This window comes from Diabrotica virgifera, chromosome 10 (genome assembly GCF_917563875.1).
Source record: "Diabrotica virgifera virgifera chromosome 10, PGI_DIABVI_V3a".
NCBI classification, from domain to species: Eukaryota; Metazoa; Arthropoda; class Insecta; order Coleoptera; family Chrysomelidae; genus Diabrotica; species Diabrotica virgifera.
Window position 1 is genome coordinate 37,484,990 of NC_065452.1, and position 13,816 is coordinate 37,498,805.

The 13,816-nt window shown below is 35.2% G+C and overlaps 1 protein-coding gene across 21 annotated transcripts in view; it reads left to right on the forward strand.

The window, feature by feature from the left end:
• Window positions 1–6,313: 6,313 nt before the first annotated feature.
• The window catches only part of LOC114328741 (arfGAP with SH3 domain, ANK repeat and PH domain-containing protein), a 415,375-nt gene continuing 407,872 nt past the window's right edge, over window positions 6,314–13,816 (forward strand). For all 21 annotated transcript variants that reach the window (XM_050663451.1, XM_050663458.1, XM_050663453.1 and 18 more), the window contains exon 1: window positions 6,314–6,767. In XM_050663451.1, the coding sequence (XP_050519408.1) occupies window positions 6,630–6,767 (138 nt within the window). In that variant the 5' untranslated portion in view covers window positions 6,314–6,629. The remainder of the gene's footprint in view (window positions 6,768–13,816) is intronic.

The window sequence follows — 13,816 nt, forward strand, 5'->3', positions numbered from 1 at the left end:
TTATGCACAGTGGCCAGAGTGGGCCAAAAGACGTCAACTCGAGTTAACCTGTTAAGCACAGTAAACGATTATTGGTCATAACTGGGCAGGTCAATTTAACCATTTATTTCCTAAGATGTTATTTTTATTAAGTCTTTAGGTAAGTCGACTTAATCTAAATAGTACATAAATTTCAAAAATGGACAAAGATACACATACGTATAACTTTGGCTAGAGTCCGCTCACAGCTTAACTACTTATTCACAACATCTGAGAAGTCATTCTGCACCCATTGGTACACTTAACCCATTTTGGCATAAATCGACTTAACCACTTATTCACTGGAGTAACAGATATGTTTCCTTAGTTCCTAAAGATTAAAAAAATTAAAAAAAAAACATTAAAAAAACAAAATGTTCACAAAACATAAGACTACAATAAGATTCTAATATATACTCACATTTGTACTTTGTTCTCCCTACAAGGTGTTTAAAACGTAATATAAGAAAAATACTTCTTTTCTTCCACCCGGTATAAGTACTAAAAATAAGTTTGAGTTGCACAACTGTGTAAACACTAAAGAAAAATCTAAAATAATAAAAAAACTGACGGAATCCGTTAATATCGCCGGTCCGGAATAAGAATGACGTAACTGCAAAAATACAAATTTCTTAGGAGAGCAAAAAACGATTTTTAAATATTTAAAATAAAATAGAACCATCGGTATGGCGTTTATTCTTACAATTATGGCTTTTATTTTTATCCCTGTTGGTTCGAATTTTATTACCTTAATTTAATCCCCCATTTTTAACCCTTTTAACAGTTGCGTCATTCTTCATCTAAAAATTTTTAAATATTTAAAATAGTGATTAAATAAAGAGTAACCGTCCGGAGCATCGCAATGGCGTTTATTCTTACATGGATGGCTTTTAGTTTCATCCCTCATCATTCTCTTTGCTTTATCCCTATGCGGGGTCGGCTTCCCTAATTGCATTTCTCCACACAATTCTATCTTGGGTCATATCAATGTTAATCCCCTTTACCAACATGTCCTGTCTTATCGTCTCCCCCAGGTCTTCTTTGGTCTTCCTCTCCTACTCCTTCCAGGAATCTGCACTTCAGCTATTCTTCGTATTGGGTGATTAACATCTCGACGTTGAACATGACCAAACCATCTTAACCTATGCTCTCTCATTTTGGCATCAATTGGTGCCACACCTAGACTTCCCCTAATATACTCATTTCTAATTTTATCCTTCTTTGTCACTACACTCATCCATCTAAGCATTCTCATTTCCGCCACATGCATTCGTTGTTCCTCTTTCTTTTTCACTGCCCAACATTCAGTTCCGTGCATCATAGCCGGTCTTATGGCTGTTTTATAGAATTTTCCCTTCAGCTTCATTGGAATTTTTCTGTCACACAACACACCACTCGCTTCTTTCCACTTCATCCATCCAGCCCTAATTCTACTGCATGCATCTCATTCTATTTCTCCATTACTCTGTAATACCGATCCTAGGTACTTAAAACTATTGCTTTTCACAATCATTTCACCATCCAAAGATACAATTTTATTTGTAGTAACTCCATCTTTAAATGAACATTCCAAATACTCTGTTTTTGTCCTACTAAGTTTTAAACCTTTTTCCTCCAGAGCTTGTCCCCACTGTTCCAGTTTTTGTTCTAAGTCTCTTTCACTATTTCCTATTAACACTACATCATCAGCATACATTAGGCACCATGGAATACTACCCTGTAGCTTCGCTGTTATCTGGTCCAAAACTAATGAGAATAATAATAAGGACTAAGCACCGAGCCTTGGTGCAATCCTACTTTCCACCTGAAATTTATCAGTCTCTCCCACACCTGTTCTAACACTAGTCGTTACTCCCTCATACATATCTCTCACAATCTTTACATATTCGCCAGGGACTCCTTTCTTATTGAGTGCCCACCACAGAATCTCTCGAGAAACTTTATCATATACTTTCTCAAGATCAATGAATACCATATGAGCGTTGGTCTCTTTATTCCTGTATTTTTCCATCTGTTGTTGATCTGCCCTGCATAAAGCCAAATTGATTATCGGATATATCGGTTTCTTCACGTATCCGTCTATCAATTACTCTCTCCCATATTTTCATGGTGTGGCTAAGTAGTTTTATAGCCCTGTAGTTTGTACATTGTTGTATGTCTCCCAGTCTCCCTTGTTTTTGTAGACAGGTACTAATATACTGCTTCTCCATTCGTCTGGCATTTGTCCAACTTCCATAATTCTATTAAATAGACCTGCTAGCCAACTTATTCCTGTCTCTCCCAATGCTCTCCATACTTCCCCAGGAATATCATCTGGTCCGACTGCTTTTCCTTTCTTTATTTTTTGAACCGCTTGAGCCACTTCCTCGTTTGTTATTCTGGTAACCATTGCTGTTACTGTCTCCGTTAACTCCACAGGCTGTCTGTCAAATTCTTCATTTAATAAACTGTCAAAATACTTTCTCCATCTCTTTTTGACATCCTTTTCGTGAATTAGTATTTTATTATTTTCATCTCGGATACATCTAATCTGACTAAAATCTCTTGCTTTCTTTGCTCTCTGTTTGGCTATGTTATATATATTTGCTTCGCCTTCCCTGTTATCAAGTTGGTCGTATAGGTTTGAATACGCTTCTGCTTTAGCTTTTGCTACTGCTACTTTCGCTTCCTTTTTGGCGACCATATAGTTTTGAAGATCTATGTCCGATCTGGTTTCTTGCCACTTTTTATATAATTTTCTCTTCTCTTTTATTTTTCCTTGTACTTCATTTGACCACCACCAAGTCTCTTTATCCTCAAACTTCTTTCCTGACATTTTCCCAAGTATTTCAATAGCCGTCTCTCTAATAATATTGTCCATTTTTCTCCAAATTGTGTTAGGGCTTCTTTTCATGTTCCAACATATTTTTTCTACTATTCTTTCCCTGAATAGACCTTCCTTCTCATCTTTTAGCATCCACCACTTGATTTTTTGTGGTCCTCTTCGATATTTTTGTTTAGTTTCGCTTTTTACTTCGATGTCCAGAACAAGCAGCTTATGTTGTTGGCTTACTGTCTCACTAACTATTACCTTGCAGTCCTTGCATTCACGTATACCTTCTTTCCTTATCATGAAGTAGTCTATTTGGGATTGATGTTGTCCACTTTTGTAGGTAATAAGTTGAGTTTCTCTCTTTTTAAAGAATGTGTTAACAGTCGCCATATCCAATGCTGTTGCTAATTCTGGCATATCATCTCCAGCTTCATTTCTAGTTCCAAAGCCTAATCCCCCATGTATTGTTTCATATCCTGTCTTGGCTTGGCCCACATGTGCATTGAAATCACCTCCTATTATAACTTTCTCCTCTGCTGGAATATCACTCAGTACGTCTCTTAATTGGCCATAGAAAGTTCTTCTTTCATTCTCACCCAGACCTGTTTGAGGAGCAAACACACACACAACATTCAATACCTCTTTATCAATTACAAATTTCACTGACATCATTCTATCACTCGTTCTTACAACTTCTACTACGTTATCTTTCATTTCACTATCAGCAATTATACCAACTCCATTTCTAGTACCTATTACTACTCCCAGTACTCCCTACATACCACAATTTATATCCATCACCTAGTTCTTTCGCCCTTTGTCCCTTCCACCTAGTTTCTTGAATACAAGCAATTTGAACTATTCTTCGTTTGAGCGCATCCACTAACTCCAGACTCTTACCTGTAAGACTACCAAGATTCCAAGACCCTATCCTGATTTTTCTAACCTGCAATGGTGTTCCCCCTGAGATGGTCCTCACCCGGAGATCCGAACGGAGGCTCATTTTACTTCCGGAACATTTTACCTTAGGAGATGCCATCATTTCAGTGTAAGTTTTTATTGCGTTTGGAGAAGGTCTTTTCATTATTATGGCCTGAAAAGATTTTTGGATATTTGATGCCTGAATGCCTTTTCTATCAGCACCATACCCTGCCCTGCAAGTTTAGCCAATACACCACCAACGCAACCAAAGTGCAGTATTACCCCACACCCGCCTGCATTTTTCTGTATAGGCCAGGATCCCTACTGTAAGGACTGCCCTATAAGCCAATGTATTGTTGCCCGTATCCCGCCACTAGGAGGCACGTACTTTATTCGGGATACAAGTTTAGTACTTTTAGTTTCATCCCTATTGGTTCGAATTTCATTATCTTAATTTAATTATCCCATTTTCAACCCTATCTACAGTTGCGCCATTCTTGATCTGAAATTTTTTCTGTACAACAAAACCATTGTTAAATATTTAGTATGCCGTTTATTCTTACAGCGATGGCTTTAATTAATGGCCATAATGGCTTTAATAGATAATGGCCATTAACTTAATTTAGTCCCCCTATTTTCCAACCCTATTTACAGTTGCGCCATTACTCATCTGAAACAAGGTCTAAAATGGTGCGTATTTCAATAACGACGCAACTAGCCTGTAGTGGCTCAGCACATAGTTACAGTTCTGTCGCTTTTGTATCATCTGTATACAGTATTTTAGAAGTTAATTACGCAATAAACAGGAATTGACAAAATTTGCAGTTACGTCATTCTTATTCTGGATCGGCGATATGTTCGTTCACGAGAAAATCAACTATGAAAACGAGCATAATTTTCTCATATCCCTAACTTATGCCTCGCAGTGGATATAATTATTATAAACTGGGTTTATATCACATTTCCCTGCATACTTTAGTCTTTGAGCCTCCCCAGTGCCGGCGCTAGAGTATAAGGTGCCCGCCTGCAAAAAATAGCACAGGCGCCCCCCTCTCCACACACACACATACATACAGATACTCGTACAACCCTCGCCTCGGGGACAGTATGTGTGTTCTAATGGAACAGTGAGAGTGAAACCCACATGTCCGAAGATCAAACCGGTCACACTGCGTAACCTGGAGTGGTACCTATCTGACCGCCCATAACCTGGAGTGGTATCTATCTGACCCCAAGATATAACACCATCCCTCCCCACCGTAGCATGTAACGAATGAGGATGCTTTTTTCTGAACGTTGCCTTAGGTGCCCTGGGTGTTACTTTATGTTGTCTTGGATGCCCTACCTGATTTTAGGGGTAGCTGGAAGAGCTTTTCTCCCTATTAATGACTTGATTATGGACTTGTGTCCTAAAAATGTGTGTTCCACACAGCGAGAGCGAGGCACCGACTCCAGTCGGTGTCCCGCTATCCGCAAATATCCCCGGTAAATATAGTTCGGTTACAGTTTTATTCGGCCCATCATCTGACAAAAGAACTTCACTTTAACTTTTTTCAGAAATTGGCTAAGAGAATTAAGATTGTTTTTTTTGTCATTTCTTCTTTTTCGGCTTTTTTTGTTCGACTTGTGCCCCAGGCCCCAGATAATTGTTTTTTGAATCTATTTTTAGTGAACTAAATAAAAATAATAACTTTAAAACCTCAAGAAGATTATGCTTCCGAAGTAATGTAAAACAGTAATTTAATAATAGTACTGAGTACTTAACAAATTTAATTTTATGTTAAGTGAATGCAACACTAGATAGGTACTTTAATTGCAGAGTACAAATAATACTATAATAAAGAGCTCTAAACTAAATTTTATGTAAAATGTTTATTTTAAGTATTATGTTTTTATGAGATTAATACTTGACTTGATACCTATTAATAAATTAGACAGGCGGCAAGAAAACAGTATCAAAATCTTGTTTATTTTACTAGAAATGTAGAAATAATTAATCCTCTCATAACTGCTGATATAAAACTAACAACTTGCAAGAAATTGGAAGAAAATAAATAAAGCATTCTCATTAAGAGCAAAGTTGTTTGGTTGAAATATGATATCTTTGACCAATAAACTATATTACTACATTACATGGCATACATGGAAATAAGAATTCTATGCGGCATTGCATATTTTTGTATATTTTGCATGTGTGATATGCAAAACTAACATAATGACGAATTTAAACCACATTTAAAAAATGAATTTTTCTGTTTTATTATTTTGTATAACACCAGCTAAAAAGCTCATTCTGGCGCCCCCCAAACAGGGGCGCCCGCCTGCAGTGCATCCCTTGCAGGCCCGTTATCGCCGGCCCTGTTATTTCAGTAATATTATTGTACTTTGTCCTATCTTTTGACAGACTATTGATATTTGTTTCGGGACTGCACTGGTTTCGACAAACATACGGTGTAAAATGAGTTGCCTACATTCGAGACCACTTTCTTGTTATTGGGAGCAGACTGACAGGGTAGCCACATTGCAGGTAGTCAAATTTTAGTATTCTATGATTGCTGATTGCAGTCAGTGTTACTTGTGACGGGCAGAAATGCACTAGGTTTTGGGTCATATTATATTTTTCTAGATTCGTAGAAAAGTGTTGGCATTCCTGAGAAATGTAATAAAAGTGATCAACAATCTCGGATTTGCAGAAACAATACAAAATACAATGCAGTTCATCAATAAAAGTTTTATTTTGATCGTGTAGGGCCGACGAAATAATGAGTGCGATTCCATTGGGATTTTAATAAAGTGATGGTGAATGTGAATATAGTGTTGTTGAAGGCTCATAAGAGCTTTTTCGTGTAAAACTGATGCTAATTTGACGTAATTTGTGATGATGCCCACATTGCCCAGCTTTATCACAGTTTCTGATTTTGTTCAAGAGACCCGAGATGATTATAATTCACCCATTACCTCAACATTCGTCTCCAAAATGCATCAATGTAGGAATACCATTACAACATTGGAAGAGGTAAGTAAATTCATAATCAATATATACTTTCCCTTTTGGAAGTAGTTGTACTAGTTTATTTGATCAAAAATCGCATTTTCGTGAACTGACATACTTTTGGCAACATTCCTATTTGTAATTTGTTTACATATATCTGTATAACATATTTTTAGAATGGGAAATTCACTGGTCTTATCACAGGATATAAGATTACCAACTTCCATGAGGAAGTGATAAAAAAGGATGAAATTGATATATCCACCTGCAGATACACATTAAAAAATTCATATAAAATGTCTAAAATATTTATATATCATTCACTTAATGAGTGATATTATTTCATTTCTTTTGAACATCCATCGTCTGGACCTAGTATCTTGGAATATTTCGTAGATAATATCTTGTGGTTGTTGTTATCTTTCACAAAATACTTATCTCCCTTTTTTTAGAAAAGGTTTCTCACATTTTAATCGATTTGTCAATAATATCAGAATACTGTCTATAATATTGTTAAAATTATATATACACTCCCCGGCACAAAATTCCGCCACTAAATATGTTTGATTTAAGTTTGACAATCTATAATAGTCCAGGCGGATCTGTTTTGAGATGGACGTTGAGAGGTGACCCTAATTTTTTTGCAGAAATTGCTTGGAATTAACCCATATAATAATAATTGAGTTATCCTCCCACTCAAAACGGTCCGGAACATTGTTTAAATAATCAAAATGTCAAAATATGAAGGAAAAATTCGATTTTTTTCTTCGTTTTTTGATTATAACTTTAAAAGTATTCACTTCCGGGAAAAGTTGCACCAACATAAAAGTTGCGTAATTAAATTTCCTGCTATATAGGAATGGTTAAAAATTTTAAAAATTGTCACACTTGTTGCAAAATAGCAATAATTGCGAAAAACCCATCAAAAAAACAAGTATTCGCATTTTAGATTTTTCAACCATTTATGCTATACGTAGGACCTTCATGTTTTACCCAGAAAAACTTTATGATATAATAAAACAATACTGTAAATTTAGTTAAAATCGGTTCAATATATTTTGCAAAATAAATTTTGCAATCCAGCTTTCGCAAAAGAAATTATTTTTTTCAAAATGTTGCATTACAGAAAATAAAGCAGATAGCAAGTTAAATTTTTTTTACAAATAGAAGAATACTGTACCTACCTTTCATTTGCAATTTGCAAAATTAAAATCGGTTAACTACCACGGCGTCAGGAATTTTTTTAAATAAACATTAATTTTTGGTTCTACGCGCAGGACAGCGGTGTTCAATTCACACAAGTTGTTTTCCACCAAAATTATTTCCAATCTTTATCTAATATATTATTTTCTTACTCTATATTTTGTTGTATGTTCATATTTTAATTCCACAAAAATCAAACTTATTTAATTATCTATTGTTTGTGAAAAATTGTTTTAACAATTGCATATGTTTAAAAATAATACACTTTTATTTTCTAAGTTAAAATATATGAACAAAGAAAGTTTTTGCTAAAAAAGTGTTATTTCGAAGGACAGAGTATGTTTTTATTTTGCAATAAACAAATTTATTTATTTATTTCGAAATGTACTAAAAATTAAAATTTATCAATCATTATCAAAGGTCATTGGAATGCCCAATCAGAGCGGACGTATCCGCTGTCCTGCGCGTAGCACCAAAAATTAATGTTTATTTCAAAGAATTCCTGACGCCGTTGTAATTAACCGATTTTAATTTTGCAAATTGCAAATGAAATGTACAGTATTCTTTTATATGTAAAAAAATTCAACTTTCTGTCTGCTTTATTTTCAGTGCTGATACATTTTGAAAAAATGAATTTTTTTGCGAAAGCTGGATTATTATTAAACTATTACACCGTTCTTAATGAAATTTACAGTATTATTTTATCATATCATAAAGTTTTTCTGAGTGAAATATGAAGGTCCTAAGTATAGCATAAATGGTTGAAAAACGTAAAATGCAAATACTTCTTTTTTATGTTTTTTTCGAAATTATTGCTATTTTGCAACAAGGGTAATAATTTTTTAAATTTTCAGTTAATCCTATATTGTAGGAAATTTAATTACGCAACTTTTATGTCGGAGCAACTTTTCTTGAAAATGAATACTTTTAAAGTTATACCTAATCAAAAAAACAAGAAAATAATCGAATTTTTTCTTCATTTTTTGACGTTTTGATTATTTAAACAATGTTCCGGACCTTTTTGAGTGGGACGATAACTCAAATATTATTATATGAGTTATTTTCAAACAATTTCTGCAAAAAAATAAGAGTCACCTGTCAACATCCAAATGTACTAATATTTTTACAGATGCGCCCTCTTTTATTTGTTCAGTTAGTAGGTACATCTATTGACATCGTTGTTATTATTCTGGTAATGCTTAGGATGGCATTATAGTCCAGAGAAATAAGGATTTTCTCAGGATAATAGTCAAATATCCAGGTATTAGCTGATTACTTTTTTAGTTAGTATCTTGGAATATTTCGAAGATAAGATCTTGTGGTGGTTGTTGTCTTTCACAAAATACTTATCTCCCTTTTTTTAGAAAAGGTTTCTCACATTTTAATCGTTTTGTCAATAATATCGGCACACTGTCTATATGTTAAAATTATATAATACACTCCCCGGCACAAAATTCCGCAACTAAATATAGTTTGATTAAGTTTGACAATTTATAACTTTTTTATTTGTATTCCGATTTTCAACATGCTTGCATCAGTTTGTAGGTACATCTATTGACATCGTTGTTATTATTCTGGTAATGCTTAGATGACATTATACGGGGGTGAATAGAAGCGTTGTATTTTCCCCTAACTTTAAAAAATTCTGTGGAAAAATTGAAGAGCTCATTTTGTTTCATAGTCCTTTTGTATTATCGCGGAGGCATTCCTAATGCCACGTCCTCACTGGCAAAAATTTGCGTCGAACCAGCTGTTCGTGCTCGGGATAAATTGTGCTAGTGTGGACATGTTCGTCGCATAAATCGGACGCAAGAATTTCCGACGCACACAACGCACACGCTCCATCGGTTGCCGGTTTTCGAGCGATGATCAAATGATTTGAGCACCGCGTCCTCACTGGTAAAAATTAGCGACGCAAATTCTTGCGACGAACCATTAGTTCAATACGCACGAAAAATTTACCAATGCTTACGCGGCATTATATTTTGTATTATCCGAATATCTCTTTTCTTGCAAGAACTGTACAATTTTTTGGAACCAAAAATACTAATTGACTCATAAATATGAATATCTTAAATAGAGGTTGGATGGATAAGGGTAAAAACATGCCGAAGATACCTACATGGATGAGCGCGGTGTAGGTCGCAATCGTGGTCGAGGTTTAAGGCGGAAATACATATCCGCGCCGCGAACTCCGCGCCGTGTGAGCGCCGCGCGTTCGTGGCGCGGTTAATGTTCGTTAAAATTTTTCATTTTGACGAACCTTCCGCGATCCAGAGGAAACTTACGAACATTTAGTAATTGTAGATAATTAGTAATTGTGGGTGCCTACATAGGGCTTTTCATTCACAGTCATTTGTTTCGAGCTTCTGTCATGTGTCACATAATATTAATATATCTACGTCATACGTTATTGGTAATAACAATGATAGAAACCAAAGACGTATGGCGTAGATATATTAATATTATATGACACATGACAGAAGCTCGAAACAAATGACAATCGATGAAAAACCCTATTGGATCCGTTTTTCTCCGATCAGATCAGATCCGATATCGGCCGATGTCGGGAGTAGCTTCTCCGATTCTCATCGAGAAGTGTTTGGTTTCATTCCGATTGGTTGCAAGTTGAGTTGCAAGTTGGTTGCAAATTGGTTGCAAATTGGTTGCAAATTGGTTGCAAATTGGTTGCAAGTTGGTTGCAAATTGGTTGCAAGATGGTTGCAAGTTGGTTACAAGTTGGGGGTTGCAAGCTAACATGTTTAAATATATTCAATGTCATCATCTCATTTTCACTTTCCACGGTAAACATCAATAAGTTTGATATTTCCTTCCTAACACTCCATTACTAACATATATTCAACTCAGGCGCCACAAAACCAACAAACCACTCGCAAACCCGTCCAAATACGTATTGCGAACCATCAAAGCATTTGTTGAAAAGCCGACAGAAGTTAGATCGTGGTGCGCCGTGTGCGAGCCGTTTGTGTGCCACTTGAAAACACGTACTAATCTAACAAATATGCTGCGCGCGAGCGGCTCGCACATCGAGCAGAGCGCATATGTATACCCGCCTTTAATCGATGACGGGCAGAACATACCGAAGATACTTTCCGTATCCTGTTTTGGGGATCGACATCGCTGTAAACCGCGATGATAGGTCACGAGGGTGAACGGGTGACACATCCTTGGTATGTGCGATCTCATAAGAAAATGAAGGTTTGTTTTGATATCGATGTAGCGACCGCTATCTCTACCTACACCGCGCTCATCCATGTATCTTCGGCGTGTTTTTACCCTTAGATTGGAATGGCCCGTATGCAGCCCAGATCTCAATCCTATCGAGTATTTATGGAATGAATTGAAAAGAGCTATTCGTTGTCATCCTAGGCCGCCTTCAGAAAATTTGGTACAGTTAAGGTTGGCGCTGATAGAGGAATATCGGGTTATTCCTTAGGCAAAGATAACACATCTTATTCATTCGATGCCAAACAGATTGCGAGCAGTCATTGCTGCGAGAAGTGGACATACCCGCTATTGAATTTTAATTTTGTTTTGTGTTGGTGTATTTTGTAAAAAGAGATATTCGGATAATTCAGAAAACAAAATCTTAAGGATGCCTCCGAGATAATACGAAAAGACTTATGAAACAAAATCAGCCCTTCAATTTTTCCACCGAATTTTTTAAAGTTAGGAGAAAATACAACACTTCCATTCGCCCCCCCGTATAATGCAATCTAAGCAAAATTTTTTTGTTATAATAATATGTAATAGTCTCCCGTTTTATACCGCTAACGCGGTTTTGGGATTATAGCAGGGCAGTCTGCCATATCTAGGGCCAACGGTATACAAGGAAGGTAACAGGGCCAGTGCTACGCTTCAACCGAGTATTATTACCCCTGGTTTTACCCAAGGTACTCATTTTTATTCAGGCTGAGTCGACCTGGGGTCGAAAATGTTTTGTTACCGGAATAATAACAAACGATGTCAAACGTTGATAGTCATGTACGTACCTACAAACTGATGCAAGAATCTTGAGAATCGGAGTACAAATAATAAAGTTATAAATTGTCACACTTAATCAAAAATTTTTAGTGGCGGAATTTTGTGCCGGTGAGTATATACACCAGGGAAATAAGGCAAAAATATACCATGTTCGGGACACTTGAGCAGCCAGGTTGCAAATGGGTTTTTTGGGTACTATATATGTACCTAATACATTATAAATACAAAAATGCCCGTCACAGTTTGGACGAGAAATTTAGTTATTAACAAATAAGGGTCAAAAATGAGAGTTTTTTCGTTTAAATCGCTACAGGTAAGAATAGGGCAATTAAATGTCTTATTTATAATATTTTTCTTTTAGTAGATGAGCTAAGGTTTAAAATAGCGTTTTTTGAATTTTGGTCCGATTATTTGTTGCTTCGGATATTGCAAAATAAATCTAAAATTTCGAAAATAAAAAATTTGCTATAACTTTTGCGAAAATGAATTTAGGACTTTCATATTGCATAAAAAGTTGAGTCAAACAGTCCATACAATGCACAAAAATTTTAAGATGATGCGTCAATTAGTATAAATTTTATTCAATTTGTTTATCCTAAAGAGCTTTTTTTCGCAATGTTATTGTTCAGAAAATAATAATGATACAGCAATTCTGTGAAAACAACATGAAAGAAGAATAGTCATATTTTCAACGTATTTAAAAAAATCATTAAAAAGTCATTTTTATCACTCAGAAAACATTTTACTAAAATAGTCATTTTTGGCTTATAAACAATTTGAATAACTTTGTTAATATTGACTGTAGGCTAAAACTACAATGGAATTTGAAAAACTGGTATTTTTAAGCGAATTTTCAAAGAAAAACTTTTCGCCTAAGTTAATTAAGGTCAAAGTTAGCCACTTTTTTATTTAATTGACGGCTACTTTGTTTATAACAATTAAGCAACCTAACTAGAGCCATTTTGAAGTTGAAGATATATAGGTTATGTGTAAAAGTTTGAGTAAACTTTGAACCTCAACAGAGTGGTTAATAAAGCTTTCAAAATGGCGTCCGAACGAAATTAATTCGTGGTCGGTGGAGGGGAATTACTAAAATACGTGCACTCAAAAAATGAAACTTATTCTGCAAACATAATATGATGCGATTAATATCGCTGGAACTTGTTGATGGATTTTGATCATAATTTTTTAAATTTGTATGTACTCGTAGTCTTATAGAGTACGTTATGTACACACAACCCCACCTAACATTACAAAATGTTAGGGGGAACTCCCCTTATCACTCAGGGATATGAAAAATAGATTACGACCGATTCTAAGACCTACCGAATATACATAATATATAATTTCATAAAAATCGGTCAAGCGATCTCAAAGGAGTATGGAAATTAACACTGTGACAGGAGAATTTTATAGATGTAAATATATAGATGGCTATTAACAAATAGGGGTTGGTGATAAAAGAGTGAAAATTAAGGTTTGTATGTATTTTTTAATTCTACATTATATAAAATTAAGATAGATAATTTTGTCCAAAAAAATAAAAAACAATGTCAGGGGGGCAACCCCCTTATGGGTATAAAAAATAGATTAAAACCTCTTCAACGTCCTACAGGATAAACGTGTAAAATTTTATAAAAATCGGCCAAGCCGTTTCGGAGTAGTATGGTAACTAACACTGTTACAGGAGAATTTGATGTATATAGATATAGAAGTAACTGCGAATTAAATAATAAAAGTGGCTAACTTTCAACTTAATTAACCTAGGCAAAAAGTTTATTTTCTGAAAATTCGTATAAAAATACCAGCTTTTGAAATCCTAAAGTAGATTTACTCTATAGTCAATATTAACAAAGTTATTCAAA